The sequence below is a fragment of the Micromys minutus genome (assembly GCF_963924665.1).
Source record: "Micromys minutus genome assembly, chromosome: 4".
Lineage (NCBI taxonomy): Eukaryota > Metazoa > Chordata > Mammalia > Rodentia > Muridae > Micromys > Micromys minutus.
The window spans coordinates 21,020,210-21,036,375 of NC_137973.1; the positions used below are offsets into that span (position 1 = coordinate 21,020,210).

Genomic DNA, 16,166 nt, shown 5'->3' on the forward strand with positions numbered 1-16,166 from the left:
AGGGGATTTTCCCAGAGCTCAGTACCATGGGAGAGCATTCAGGAGTCTGATGCTGGGGTACACCACAAGCTTTAGGCCTGAGGTACAGCGGGAAATCCTGTCTCAAAAGCAAAACAAAAACCTGTACAGGCAAAAGGCTTTACACAATATTTGCAAACCTCTTGCCCATCTCCCAGTAATGATCTAATGGGGAGGCCACCACATCGAAGCTTTGGCTGGCAGCCTAGGAGCACAGGAGAGGCCTCCAGCCCAGCCATCTGCAATGGTCCCATCATTCCAGCTCCTACAGCCCCACACTGACTTCACCTGCTCCACCAGCTGCAGTAGAGCCTGCAAGAACTGCCCTGCATTTCTTGTAGATACCAGAATCTACATTCTTCTTACTATGGCCCCAAGTAAACCTACTTTCCACCTTAAGCAAAATCTTCATGTGCTGTGCTTGTATTTCTTAGAGCTCTGTTTCAATTTTTTCTAATAATAAAGATGTGCTGTTTATTCTAGCAGGAAGGTGAGACTGTGGACAGAACCCCTACACAGTGGCAAGTCCAGGGTCAGCCTGGGTTACCCTGCCTCACACAGGGAAAAGCTTACTTAACTAAGAGCGATATATGTGTTATTTCTCCCATACAGAACACTGTGCAACTGCCATGTTTGAGACTCTGTCCCAGCTCTCATGGTGACTTTTCTAAACACTTATCTTAATAAAAGATTTTAATATATCTGATGTGTATTTTAAATCATAAATATGCTAGAACATCCACTTATAACTAAAACATATCTGTGTGATTGGTCCTTTTGATGTCTAAAATTTACCTTTTCATTTATGTGTATGGGTTTCCATCTGAGTGAGTGTATGCCACACTTATATGCATTAGGGGAGGACACAGAGTTCAGAGCAGGGTGTCAGATCTCTTGGAACCAGAGTTAGGGTTGAGAGATGCCCCAATATGTGTGCTGGAACTGAACTTGGGTCCCCTGGAAAAGCAGTAAACACTCTGAAATGCTGAACTACCACTCTAGTCCCCGGATTTAATTAATTAAATAATTAACTTAAAATTAATTAAATAATTTAACTAAAATGAAATCATTTGCTGCCAGGCATGGTGGAGCACGCCGTTTATCCCAGCACTTGAGAGGCAGTGGTCAGGGGGATCCCTGAGTTCAAAGCCAACCTGGTCTACACAATGAGTTCCAGGAGAGCCAGGGTTACACAGAGAAACCCTGTCTTGGAAAACCAAAACAACAAAAACAACCAACAACAACAACAAACCCTACTATAAACATAAGGGCCACCTAATAAGCCCAGCCAGAGAACTGGGCTCATATCTACCTTTCTTGCCATAAATAAATACACACTTCAGTGGCCTTAAGGAAAAGGTACCAAACCAATCAACCAAGCTATTTAAACTTGTTCCCTAATACTGTACATACTATTCACAAGTGCTCTGGTTTCCAAGAACACGAAGACATGCACTACGGAGAGAGGGCAGCCCCTCCACAGCAGCCACAGGAATCCCAGCAGACACAGAAGCCTCCTAGGCACTGGCTATTTTTACTCTACTTTTCAATATTCTATTTTTACATGTGTTAAAAGGGTACGGATTTCCTTCAGTAGTGACAACTGGAAGATAATCTATTAGTTTAATATGGCAAAAGAATGATGGAAATTTATGAATGATTAGCACTTCCAGTCTGGAAGCGGCAGAACTTTAACCCTTAGGATAAGCTCTGAGGGAGCAAAAGGAAGGCAAAGCGGGGACAAGATCCTGCTTCTGCAGGATGGAAACTGAAGCTAAGAGAAAGTCTGCTGTCTGCCTGAGGCCGACCAGATCAGGGAGGGAGTCAGGAGCAAGATGGCTGCTCTGCTGCTCTAGTAACGGTCCAGGAGCAGCGGGTGGGAAGAAGGAAAGCATCAGTGGTTTCTTAAATGTGTTATAAATGAAACAAAATGCCAGTCTGTATTTCACCACCATGAAAACTAGCCTGGTGAGTGACTGAGTGACAGCTTCCTCCCCCACCCCTGTGGTGTGAGCCTGGACAAACTGCACTGAGTCTCAGCAGCAGGTGGATAAACCTCTGTGCCCTGTAAAGATGGGATACACATGTGCAGACAAGGGCTACGTTATCCTTGCAGAACCCATCAGAGCCTCAGATGATGAAGGCTCTGCTACTGCACATCTGTAATCCCAGCATGGCAGAGGCAGAGCTAAGAGGTTTGCCACAGCCTGAGGCAAGCCAGGGCCACTCAGTGAGACCCTGTCTCAAAGAAAGTGACACAACTCAAATGACATAAAACACCCTAACATACTGAAACACTACAAAGTATTACATAACTGGAGGTATTTCCAAGTATTTCCAAATGAGTCTAAAACTCAGTAACCCTTTCAAACCAAAGCTGTAACCATTCAGTATGTTTTTAGAGAACAGAACCAGTAACTAACACCTATGGCTAATTAAGACAAATATAGCACATATACATACACACACTCGCTGATCACAGAGCTTTTTTTAGTATTCCTTAATTTTATGCATATGAGTGTTTGCCTGTATGTGTGTACACTGCAGGCTGGAGCTCGCATTGTAGACAGCTGTGAGACACTTGTCATTCAAGTGCTGGGAACTGAGCCCTGATCCTCTGAATAAGTAGCAAGAGCTCCTGACCCCTGAGCCCTCTTTTCGGCTCCTAAATTATGCAATTTTATGTTCTGGGGGAGTAAATGACAGCCAGGATACTATATACTGAAATGTCTTTCCTACTCTGCTATAAACCATCCGTTCCATTATAACTACCAATCTAAAACATTCCTGCGTGCGCGCGCACACACACACACACTTTTAAGGAAAAAAAAGCTTTGTGCAAAATATTCTCTCAGATTTGAAGTCAGTGAGATTATAAATCATTTAACTTATAATAACAGTTACATGATTATAAATTCAATTTTTAACAAATTTCTTCATCTATTTTTTTTAAGTAACTCTGAGCATGGTAGTACAAGCCTTTGGTCCCAGCACCCTGTGACTTTTAAGCCAGCTAGGACTACAGTCCAAGACCTGGTTAATAATTAGATAGTTCAGTAATTAATTCAGATACCTAGAAACTTGTAAAGCTAGCAAACTACTTAAACAATTTTATCTCTCCTTTCCTTTAGAAAAACTTCCTTTAAAAAGCTCAGCAAGACAGTTCACTTCCTTCCCTGTTGCTCCAGCCTTCAGAAAGGTAGACAATGTCAGGAAATGGCAAGAATGGCAGATGAATGCCCAAAGCACCGCAGACCCCACCAGCTCTAGAGTCTACTCATCACTGGGTAATTTCACTCCGTTTCACGTGAACAGGCCCTGTGAGCCTAAGCAGAGCTTTGAGGAGTCTAAGTGAAGATGTACCTTCTCGGTGCTAACTACCAGTCTTCAAGTTTTTAAGTGCACCCCAGACAAGAGTTCTAAGCTGCCTCCTCTCCAGCCCACTCCTCTTCCCTGTGAATCCCCACAGCCTGTGTTTCCTCCTTTCACGGTTCTTAGTGCCCACACCTAGCCCAGGAACTGTCAACAGAGCACAACTTGCAGCCTGAAGAGACCGAAGGAAAGGTAAGCAATTGCTTCTGGCCTAAAAGAATTCGATTTGTCTATTATAAAGTAATCAAACTTGTCCCAAAACACCCAAGGACTTACCACTGACTAATTACTAAAGTCTAGCTGCTATCAAATAGTAAAAAGCACGTCATTAATAACTAGATGGGCTGACGGTACATCAGAAGTAGAGCCTGCCATGGACAAGGTCCTAACTTCAAATCTTAGCAATGCGAGACAAACGACAAAAACTGAAAGGGATTAAACAACGTTTATACTCTCCCTTTCATGAAAACATTCCTTTAACAAGTCTCGGGGTTGATATCCTTTCACAGTATTATGTGTTTAAAATATAACTGCGTGTATCAGTCTGCCGCTCTTGCAGAGGACTGGAGCTTAGTTCTCAGCACCCATATTGAACAGGTCACAACTGCCAGTAACTCCAGCTCCAGGGGATCCAATGCCCTCTTCTGGTCTCTGTCAGTATCTGCAGTCATGTGCACACAACTACAACTCCTAACACATACATGTATAATTAAAAACAAGAGCTTTAAAAAGATATGTAGAAGATAAACACAAATAAGATGAATTAGTTATAACTAAAAAAATATATATACTTACTGTATTCCAAAATCTAGAACTGACGGCTGAAAATGTAAGCCTTTTCCAATAAACAGTTTATCTGAGAAGCTAAAAGACAAAAAAATAAAAAGAGAAAAAGAGATTAATTGCTTAGTTTTAAATTTGGATTTTGCAACCATACACTTAGGACAATGACTAAATTCCTGCTATATAATTTTACTCCCTCATAAATATATTCGGACTAGAGTTCCAAAACTTTACAGCCGTCTAGCCTGCAGTTACTCTAAAGTTATCAAATGGACAGATCTTGCCAGCACAGTGCCGACATGAATGGAGCCGCACTTAATGACCAGCAGCTTCTTTTTGCATGAACTCAGGTAACGGGCCCATCTTCACACACCCCGAACAAAGGAAAGCACATACTGAAAGCAGGTTTCAGGAAGCCCTGGCCCCTAAATTCTTTAGGCCAGTGGTTAATGGGGAAAGGCCTGTGTGTCACAGGCTGCTGAAGGTAGGCATACTCTCCAACCAGGTCTGGATTTTATTCATATAGTTTTGTTTGTTCCTGAGATGAAGGCTCACTCTGTAGCCCAGGCTAGGCCCTCACTATGTCAGGCTGGTCTCGAGGTCATGGAACTCTCTTGTCTCAGCTCCTGAGTGCTGGGTTTACCCGTACGAACCATCATCCATGGTGTAAGAATAAGAATCGTGTAAGCTCTCAAATTCTCAGCACCCGAGGGTGCTCTCTGGGATTGCACTTCTTTATAAGGAGAGAAAGCTCAGAAGTTAGGGGTGCTTGCAGCTCCGGCAGAGCCCAGGCAGGTTCAGTTCCCAGCACCTACATGGTGACTAACATCTGTAGCTCCAGAGCCAGGGGATGTGACTGCCCTTCTGCCAATCACACACATGCTATACATAAATGCATACGAACAAGTAAAACAATAATACACGTAAAACCAAATAAACTTTTAAAAAACGTCAGTGGCCATAGATCAATCAGTTCAGTAGAAAAACAAATCAAACACATGTAAATGAAAATATAATAAAGCTATAACAAGATGCATAAACATTTAGGTGGATTGACAGAGGTATGACAATTTGAAAGTCACACAGCACAAAGATGTTTACCAAGAGAAGTTCCTTAAGTGAGCATGCTTTATTTAGGGATTCAGAATAGCTCTCCAGAACAGAACCTTACTGTTTGTTTCCTACAAAGCCCTCAGGAAGCTGGTCCCGCTTTTGTCATCTGGACTTTAGGTCTGCCAACTACAAAGTTATATGACCTTTCGAAGTCCTTTCCCAGAGGTTTGACTGTCCCTGAAGTCACAGTCTATGGGAGGGTGGGGGAACCAGACCCATCCCACGGCCTTCGATCAACATTCCAGCTGCAATCCAACTCTCTTCCTCCAAACAATGTCTGGTCAGAGCTACCCAAGTTTCACCCTATCTCCAACATCAGCTGTGTTAATAATCAAAGTGACACTTTGGTCTCTTCAACTTTTCCACCCAATAGACTGGACTCCTTTAGACCCCAGAGCCAGCGCTAAGGCTTCGACTTGCTTGTAAGACCACTAGCTTCCTCCAGAACAGAAGTGAGAACCTCAGAGGTGCACCATGGGCACCCACTTGACACCACGCTGGCCAGGACTCAGCATTCCAGGAGAACCCCAAGCAGTCTTAGAGGCCACAGAAATGTGCTGAATTAATAATGTGCGGCGGCAGCTAAGAGCAGCTCTTTCCTGTCCCGTGCCAGAGTCTCGAGTTGGACACTGGAGTTCGCACATGGTTTCTCAGTGGGCAGACGAGGCTGAGAGGATTCCCTCACCTTACAAGGTCACAAAACACAGAGGCAAATCTGCAACTCAGGCCTGTGGCTGCTGGAAGGGAGAAAACTATCCGGGAACCAACTAAGCCTAGCCTGTTAGACAGCCTGAGCTGCAGAGGTCTGACAAGCCTGCTTCTACACCCATGACCATGGCTTTCCTGGTCTGAGCCAGGCAGTAGCTTAGGTTGCTAGTGTCTGCTTCATCGTCTAAAAGAAATATGCAGGGACAGCAGTACTTAGCTTACAGTTGTTGTAGAGATAAAGTAAGATGGCCGGCCTTTGCCTCATGCCTGCCCATGATTTATGTAATAACCATAGGATCACATTACAAAGATGAGATTCATCTAGTGAGAAGGGAAGGAGACAAATGGAGAGGCCACACTGGCCTCTGGACTGAGACCCCAACACAGTAATAGTAACTGTCTACAACAGAACAAATGACACAGGCCTAGACCATCTCCACATAACAGATTTTCACTCCCACAATCAGAAACTTAATGTGCTCAAAAAACCAGGCATCTGAGGATCAACTTAAAAGTAATACAGTAGAAATATCCCAACTTTCTCTAACTTTAAACCGAAAAACAAAATCCCATCAGTGATTTTTCACACACAGCCCGAAGTCACAGAAATGATTCTTGTTCCTTGTTAGTAGATTTTATGTCACTTGCCTTAAAAATTTGGAAAGCATATCAAGGCATTTGGAAGCTTAACATTAAGTAAGTTAAAATAGCGGCTCTGAGAGGTAAAAGCCCATAAGAGACGGTATAGATCTGGAGAGTCTTCACACACATGCTCTCGCACAGAAGGGCCGAGGATTAACAGTTCGCTCCCTCCCTCCCCAAGGTAAACCCCAGAAATTACAATTTAACTTCTTCACAGTAAGTCTTAGACACCAAACCTTCCCAACCTTTTGTTTTAAGACAGTCTCTGACCTGTATTTAGGTCAAAAGATCTTCTTCATCCCAAGGGGTCCTGCAGGCAGCACAGAGAAGGTTGTAGAGGCTCTACGTGCCTTACTGGATTCCTTGCCCAGCCTCTCAGCAGCTGTGCCTATGCACCCAAGTCTCCATAGAGACCCCACAGCTGAAAACATGGAAGGACCGCAGCGATCTTGAATCCCTCTGCCTTGATTCATGGGGTCCTCTGTCACACCATTTATAATAAGACTGAGCAGATGTTTCCATGGTCAAAAACCTAGAGGGTTGTGGGAACCCTGCCTGCAGCCCGTGTCAGAAATGTGAGTGAGGAAAAAAGGTGGCTGGCTTTCCAACACTGGGTAAGTAGCTGGCGGCCATAACTTAGTTACAATCTATCCTCAGATTATCAGTGCTAAGAACTTAATATTGTGGTTGAAGTGCCAAAGTCATTTCCAAACTAAAACCTTCAATGAAATAAGCCTGAGAGGCTGTGGTAAATGAACAATGAGCTACCTTCTCGCCCCCGCTGTTGCAACTTTCACCCTTAATAACACAACCCATTATGGGGGAATGCCAACCGTCACGCGGCCTTCTTTTCCCATAGGAGAGCCCTAGCTGGTGCAAGGTAAACAAATGCAGCCCATAAACGTCAACTATTTATTTATGCTATGTTTTTAAAGTCCTACCCTGTATCTGTAAGATACACTTTTTATTACAAGGGAACAACACAAGAGCTGTTCGGCGATTCTGGGACAGGGGTAGTGATGGAAAACACGGGGGAGGGGGAGGATGTAAAGCCCAAGGAGACATGAGCGCTTATCGATGTACCCCTGTTTCTCAGTCCTTACTGGATGAAGGGAGCTGAGAATGAACTCAGAACGGTGTGCAGGCTAACAGCATGCTTTTCTTCTGCTTCACACCCCTGGTGCTTACTCTAAGTCATTATTTTAAAGATGCCCACCTTCTCAGGAAACCTCAGCAGTCAGACACAGCTGCAAAGCATCCCACAATATTTTAAGGTCTATCTCATTCTAAATGACCCAGATCAAGCCATCCCACACTTTTTACAGGTCTATCCCTGTTTAAATGACCCAAAAATCAAGGCATCCCACAATATTTTAAGGTCTATCTCATTCTAAATGACCCAAATTAAGCCATCCCACTTTTTAAGTTCTATCTCAGTCTAAATGACCCAAAAGAAGTTACCTCATACTTTTTAAAGGTCCATCTTTGTCTAAATGCCCCAAGTCAAGGCACCCCATACTTTAAAAAAAAAAAAAAGGCCTATCTCTGTCTAAATGATCCAAATTCTTGTCTTTCTCCTTTTCCTAAACTTTAGCCACATTTTTTCTGTACATATACAATAAAGCCAAATAAAACAAAGTTAAACTAAAAGTTTGGAAAGGAGGCCCACAGTGTGCGGCTCAGTTCCCTATTCTGCAGAATGTGCTGGGTACAGCTGACATTCTCAGAACTGTGTGAATGAATACCTGGATTCCTTACTCCTAGAAAAAGTCAGCCTAGGTGCCGATGTCACACATACCCTTTAAAAACAACAGCCCTGCAACGTAGATGAAAATGAGTTAACTGTGGCCAGCTGTCTCGTTGTTTGGGTGACATGTCAGCTGATCAAAGACAATGCTCCTTCTTGCTAGAGTGAAGGGCTAGGCCAGTGAGTGTGGCCCCAACCCTGGTAGCACTGGGTCAGGAAGCATGCCTCCTCAGGCCACAACCCAGGATGTGTGTGTATGCTAAAAGGTAAACTATGAGGCTCTCCTACTGAAAATGAGCACCTTTCTGGAAAACAAAACGAAGAAACAGCAAAAACCATGCTGGAACCCTGCCCCCATGTATGCCAGGCTGGAACTGAGTCCCAGCTCCAGCGAAGGCTTCTGAGAACGGGTCTGTATGAACTGGACCGGGTGAACAGGTACCTCACACAGCCGGGCGCTAGACAGAAGCACATTCAGAAGCGCTGACTGTCAAGAAAGACCTAAAAGCCTAGAAAAGTGTGGGAGTGGAGAGGGGTGACTGGGAGGGAAGCTGGTCACAGCAGAGCCTGTGGTTCAGAGGAGAGGCTACGCTGAGCCACCGGGGGGCGCTCACCCGGGCTCCCGAACATCAGGCCACGAAAGCATCCGGAGATGCAAGCACTGCTTCTAAGACAACTGACTGGGACAGGGACCACTCACCGGAGGGCCAGGACCGCACCTGACTGTTCTCCATGTCCCTCAGTACCCTGTTCCCATCAAAGCCCTACCAAGTTGCTGCCTTTTAATAAACGTTGCCAAAACCTAGAAAGCACAAAATTCAAAAAAAAAAAAAAAAAAAAAAAGACAAAAGACAAAAGACTTGGGCCAACGAATAAGAACAAAGAGGAGGAAGAGAAATGGTGCATACTCATTTCACAAAGCCCAGCATCAAAGGGGAGCACATCATTCCTCGAGAAAACAATGTGCACGTCTAGATTCTGTTATCCAGAAGACACAGCTTAACTACAGTGCCTGAAATCACTGTTTCCCCTCCACACACACACACACACACACACACACACACAAATCTCACAGTGGGGATAAAGGTCTTTTAACAGAACACGATTTCTTGGTTTTTATTTTTTTTAACTGTAAAAAGCTTCGGGTTTTAAGGTCGAAGCACTAATACACAGAGACAGAACACCAAAGAATAAAAGGCTCTGAGGGTGCAACCTGGGTCTGTGGGATACAGCCCCGATGTAATGATGCCCAGGCCTTCCTAAGGCAAGGACAAATGCCCTCCACTAAAGTCTCCAAAATCGCTGGTGAAAATCTTCACATCTGTAACTCCCAGAGAGAATTCCTCCTGCAAAGTCTAATCCACCAGTCAGCTACTCTGTCTGGATGGATCCTGGGGTTTTCATCACTGCTCCCCCTCTTCTCTCTACACATACATATGAAGAGCCCTATGCCCTAGTCACTCAAGCCCTCTGACCTTCCTTGTTTCTCCAAACCCTCTTCCCTCTCATAGTCTACATGTTAAGAAACGATGACAACCGCTATGCACTTAACCCGGCTGAGGTCCGAGATGCTAGCCCAGAACTTTAGCACATGTAACTGTAAGAAAGCTGGAAGTGTGAAAACTTGTTATCTGCTACTGTGAGGATCATCAAGGTTGCAAATGCCCATCTGTTAAAAGTCTCCATCCACAGAGTGGTGCTTGTGAAAGGTCACTGGTGCAATCTTTAAGTAAAGCTTAGCAGGTTTTTAGTCACTGAGACTACGTCCTTGAAGGCAGAGACACACAAGTACTTACCCCACCTGGACATTGGCAGGACCCATACTACCATCGCTAGCCAACAGAAGCTTCTTTAAGTGTTGATTACCTCAGGTAGTTTTTTCTACAGTAACCGGAAGTTAAATAGCACAAACTCCACAATGACTGGAGGGCTTCAAAGCTGTGCCAAAGCCCTCCTCTTCAGGGAAGAGATGTGAATGTACACTGGGAACCCCTGGCTCCATGGCCTGCCCCTCCTCGAGATCGCTCCCACTCTTCTGCTAAGGGTATCAATGACCCACAAGCTGTGAAGTCAAGGGCTGAGCTACCTTAATCTCTCTGCTGGCTGCCACCTCTGGAGAAGCCCTTCCTGGTTTCTAGGAAACTGTTCCTGTATTCTGTCCTTCCATAACAGCTGCACAGTCTATCCCCTCAAGCTCTTCTCTGTGCATCTCTGTACAAGACTGAAAGAGGCTCTTCCTGGTTGAGGCTGCGTCTTTTACTGTCTATTGTAATGCTAAGTGTGGGGAAGACCAAGAGTCTGCACATAGCCCCCCGCATGTGTGGGGGTGGGGATATAATTGTAATTAAAGAACCAATAGCAGGGTGAAAGAGACAGGGGAGGGATTGAGGTTTTGCAGGCTGAAAGAGAAAGAGAGAGAGAGAGAGAGAGAGAGAGAGAGAGAGAGAGAGAGAGAGAGAGAGGGAGGCAGGGAGGGAGGGAGGGAGGGAGGGAGGGAGGGAGGGAGGGAGGGAGGACATGGCCCAGAGAGCGCAACTGGGTTAAGGACAGCCGAGATGGAACATACAAAATAGAGTTATCGAAAGTAGATTCTAAGAGCATGGAGGGTAGCTATTTCGCTGGGGCTATTTAAAAATATGAAGGCTTTGTGAAGTCTACCTACCATCTCTTAAGACTTTGTTGATTCATGGCAAAGACATTTGGTGGCTATTCCGTGTCTTCCTGACAACATTTGTAGATTTTCTACTCTACAGCTTCTGAACTCAGAACTCGCCTCACACCAGTTCCCCTAGCTCCACTAGCAGCTCGAATACTGTCACGTGACCAAATGTGACCAGATTGACTCACCTGAGGCAGGGCATCAGGCTCTGAAGCTATGAGGAGGAAGGTCCCCAGCAGGTTCTGGCTGTCACTGTAGCTACCAGAGTCCTCCCCAGCTTGTGCTCCCCAGGCCTATTCCTAATTCTTTCTACAGATCCTGCCTGCTGCCGACTCTTCAATACATTTCCTTCTGCTTAAATAGACAGCACTACTTTTGTTGTTGATGTTCTTGTTTAGCTGATTCACTTCCCGAGCCTGTGTGTGTGTATCCGAGGCCTAGACTCTTCTGTGAAGCTCCTGGCTGGACATTCTATCTGTACCAGAACCAGCTCTTGGAGGGACAGCTGCCAAAACCTCCAGGTGGAGTGCAAGATGGCAGTGAACTTAAGTTTTCTCACCCTGCTGAGTGGTTTGCCTATGTGCCCTCAGGGGAGCCATCTGGACAACCCCACTCCTGTAGCCTTCCTTTAATTCTATAAGCAAGTGGTTCTGAGGTGTCTCTAGGGATTTCACTCTTTCACACCAAATAAGTCTCTTGTCCTACAGCCCCACCACGAGAACTGTATTTTCAAAAAGCACTGGATTTCCAATTCAACAAACTTCAAAACATGTCCTCAGATTCACACATTAGTCACAGCACATTCTGCTTGCTGTATAGAACTCCAGGAGCCACATGGGCTGTAAAAGCCTGTCAAACGATAGGGCAGCAATTATGTGCTCATTCCCCTGGGTCCTGCTCCAACTTTCTCCTCTCTTAAATTCAGGTGCAACTCCTTTTTGTTTTAAAGACTGCCATCTTTCCTAGACTCTAGAGGTAAATCATACTATCATGTTGAAATAATTCGAATATGATTTCATAATGTACAAAGTACAAAGTCCATTTTGTCTTTTATTCTAGTTCTGGGATAGCACAGAGTCTGCAGCGGTAACCTTACACATGGCAAGAGAGACAATGAAGAAATTCACAGAGCAAACAAAACTGTGGGACCAAGAATAGGTTTTTTCTTCCATGAGTAGAGACAAGCAGTGCATACATGGAATGAGAGTGGCCATACTCAGTTCCCAAAGTGTCCTTAGATATACAAGTGTTTACAGTCCCTTAAAGGTGCATGCTATGGTTTGGCTAAGTCCTCCAAAGGCCCCTGTGTTAAAGGCATAGTCTTCAGCCTGCAGCTCTACTGGGAACTGGCAGGACTTTAAAGGGGCAAGTAGTAGGACTTAGGACACTGAAGGCATGGCCCTGAAGAAGACATGGGACCCACAGCTCCTCCTTTCTCTCTCTCTTCCTGGCCCATCTTAGGAAGAATGGCCAGAGGTGGAAGATTCTGTAACTGTCACTTCCCACAGACCCCACCCTGGAATGAAACCTTCAAAACTGCACAAGTGTAAGTAATAAACCTTCTCTCCTATAGGCTGGTTATTATGGGCATTTATCACAGTGATCAAAGGCCAACTGTAAGCCTGCCTCTTTAAAAGATTATCTAAAAGTTCTTAAATCAATCTGATAGTTGGGTTTATTTTTATAATAATACACGAATAGCAAGCTCTTGACATTCACTTCTTCCACCTACTTGTATTAGGCATTTACCCAACATGAGAAAATTATCAAAATGATGTTTAGACAAATATACACAATGTTAGTAACATTGCCAGTGAACTTTTCTAAGTTTTGTAACGGGTGGACCTTATGATCCATTTGGTCAGTGAATGAAACAGCCTCATGGCTTTACAGCAATTATGAGAATCTCACACAATACAAGCATGTGGCTCAACGTCTAACTCTGCCGGGGCCTATTTTTATTCTATAAATATTTGCACAATATGGTGTCATTCAAACAGTTCAACACCTCTCTACAGAAGAATATACATATACACTACCTTCTGAAAGCAATGTTTTAAACACTAATGAAGGGGTGTGGTTTCACATGTGGCTAGAGTACACAGGCCCTGTGATTGAATCCCAGAACCAACAAATAAATAAATGATAAATAGGAATGAAGCAGAAGTCTCTGCACAGCTCTTTAGAGCTGCCCACTGAGCACCTATCACACACTTGGCCACAGCAAATGAGTCACCACCAAGGTCACTTCTATGCACTAATCCTACTGACAAAATGGCTTAACAGCAATTTTCTCTCATATAAAAGTAAAAATACAGAATAGGGTCTGGAGCATGCCCAGAATTATTCCTTAATACAAGACAGAGGGGAGGGGACAGGGGGTTAATTCACAAAGGTGTTATGTCAAAGCAATGTTCTTGTGACCACACAATAGTGACTGTTTCTGTTTCTAAGTCAGGATCTGTAACATTGTTTTCTGGGCTCCCAAGGCCACCTAGGCCCTTCTTCTGCCTCATAATGGGGTCTTAGCTCCTCTGAATGTGGGTGTAGCAGTGATTTCAGTTCTAGCAAACAGGCTGGAAGCCTAGAAGCCTCAAGGAATGCTGTGGCGTCTTCTCTATGCCCTCTTCCAACTCTGCAATGACGGGGACCACAGTACAGTGGGGACCCTAGAGACCTGCAGCAGCCATTGCAAGGTTCTCCATCTCTCAAGGGAGATGTGACTAAACCATTCATTGGAACTGAGGCCATTTCTCGCCCTTTTCTAATGAAAGAAACTGCCAGCAGCCACTACACAGAGGCGCTGGTCCTATGCAAATGCCACAGCAACTGCCTGCCACCTGTCCAAGCTCTGAACAGTAGCACAAACAGAACCCAAACCTGCCAGTAAACCAAATGTCTAAAGAGGGAAAGGCCCACTGACTGTAACTGCGGCCCTGAATAGCTGCAGCCAAACGCTGTTGTCAATGACAAATGCCTGCATATGGCTGGTTGAGAATCAGTGTTCTGCCTCATTACCAGCCACACAGAAGTGTGAGAACCTCTGAGACACTTTAGGGAATCAAAGATAGAGTGCCACTCCTGACTGCCATGCTACACCAGAGACAGAAGCGGCGGCGAAAGGAACACATGAGTGATGTCCCCATCTGGCTTTCCAGAAACAAGTCCTAAAAGGAAGCCTTGTGGCGTTTGAATGTGACTGGCCCCCACAGGCTTGTTTATTTGAATGTTTGGGTACCAGATAATGGAGCTGTTTGAGAATGACATTGTTGGGGGAGGTGTGCCATTAGGGGTAAGGGCTTGAGGTGGGCCCAGTTAGTGTGGACCCCCCTCCCCGCATCCCCCCACGTGCTCGCACAAGTGAAGTATATGTAAGCAGGCACTGTTCCACGCCATGCCTGTCTGCCCACTGTCAGACATCTTGGTGTGACGGCCATGAGTCATCCTTTAAAACTGAAACCCCAGTAAAGTCTATCTTCTGTAAGTTGTCTTCTCAGTGATAAAAAGCAACCAAGACAGCCTCATCAGTAAGAGCCCAGAGGAATCTACTTCTCAAGGAACTTAACCGTGCTTACTGGCACACAGTACTTCCTTCACCTGGGGCAGCAGTGGGAAGCACTTGCATGCCTGTTCTGCTTGAGGGATCCTACAAAGTAGAACCAGAGGAGGGATAACCTAGAAACTGCCTCGCTTCCTTGGCAATAATGGGAGGAAGGTGTCGACGAGACATATCACAATGGGAAAAAGAAAGCACCAAATTCTCAGGGCTATCAGTATTAGTGGGTTCCAGGCAGAGAACATGGGGCTAATTAGAAATGTGTGCAGAGACTATGAGTCTTGTGACCAGCCTTCGGTATCCTCTATTAGTAAAGTAAGACCTATCAAATCAAAGACAAATGGAATAAAAGATGCCTGTTAGGAGCCCTGCCAGTGGTCATGTGGAGTGTACCCCGCCCCCTGGAATAAAGGGAAGACAGAAAGGAGAAGAAGAGATGGACAAATCAGGGAGAGCTACGGAGTCTGCTCTACAATTCCATGTATTAGAAGCAGAGTCAGGGGAGATGGCAATATTCTGCCAACTGAGTTCCAGGGAACTGTCAACCACAGGCTGTGTACTCCACAGGGACCCAGTAAAAGTAGCTGGGGCCTCCCTTTCAATTCAGCTGGGGAATTTAATTGTTCTTAATTATACAGATGCCACTCATATGCAAATCATGTGCCCAGAGTCTCCCTTTTAAATTGTAATTTTTCTTTCAAACCCTTGAGGGCTGAAGTGTAATTGCTGAAGAAGTTGTAAAAGAAAGAATGGCCCTGCCAGTCCCTGAGGCCTAGGAGCCAAGACCTATGAGCTCAGGCCTCTTCTGGGCCTGCTTCCCTCTCATCCCAGGTCAGCCCCCATCCTTCTCCAGGGTCTCCTTTTTAGCCCACCCCATCCTCTAACCACTTCCTCTCTCCCTCCAGCCTTCTCCACCCCTAGACAAAGGCAGGCAGCAAGCATCCTGTGCAGATTCACAAAGGCAACCAGGCAGCTGGAGGAATAGAGCAGACAGCAGGATGTGATTTGATCCCCACAATGCTCAGTCAACAGCCATCAATTCCCAAGTGGAGCTCTCCAGCAAGGCAGATTACAATAGGAACTAACAGTGGAGAGGGGGAGGAGCTACTGAGAAGAAGCGGAAAAACTGTTGTGTACAACTTAATTACAATTAAAAAAACATGGAGGGAAAATGAGAGAGCAGTTGACAGAATATTCTCAGCAATGCTGGAATGTGTGAAGCATTAGTAACATTTCCCCTTCCTCAGATTTCCTAAAAACTATGAAACACTTCTGTGTCCAGAATTTTAAAATATTCAGGGCTGGAGAGAGATGGCTCAGGGGTTAAGAGCTCTGAGTGCTCTTCCAGAGGTCCTGAGTTCAATTCCCAGCAACCACATGGTGGATCACAACCATCTGTAATGAGATCTGATGCCCTCTTCTGGTGTGTCTGGAGACAGCTACAGTGTACTTAAATAAATAAACAAATCTTTAAAAGAAACAAAAAAAAAAAAAAAAAAACTACTGCTTTAAAAATATTCAGAATGGCATGTTTTTGAAAACTGGGGGCAACTGATGAGTATTAACTT

At 44.9% G+C, this 16,166-nt stretch overlaps 1 protein-coding gene across 5 annotated transcripts in view; it reads right to left on the reverse strand.

The window, feature by feature from the left end:
- Window positions 1-16,166, reverse strand: part of TMEM131L (transmembrane 131 like) — a 122,787-nt gene that overhangs the window by 55,283 nt on the left and 51,338 nt on the right. For 4 of the 5 annotated variants that reach the window (XM_080915620.1, XM_080915622.1, XM_080915621.1 and 1 more), the window contains exon 4: window positions 4,186-4,254. In XM_080915620.1, coding sequence (XP_080771746.1) covers window positions 4,186-4,254 — 69 coding nt within the window. Of the gene's footprint in view, window positions 1-1,431; window positions 1,510-4,185; window positions 4,255-16,166 lie in introns of those variants that run through there. The other variant, XM_080915623.1, reaches the window with a different exon arrangement.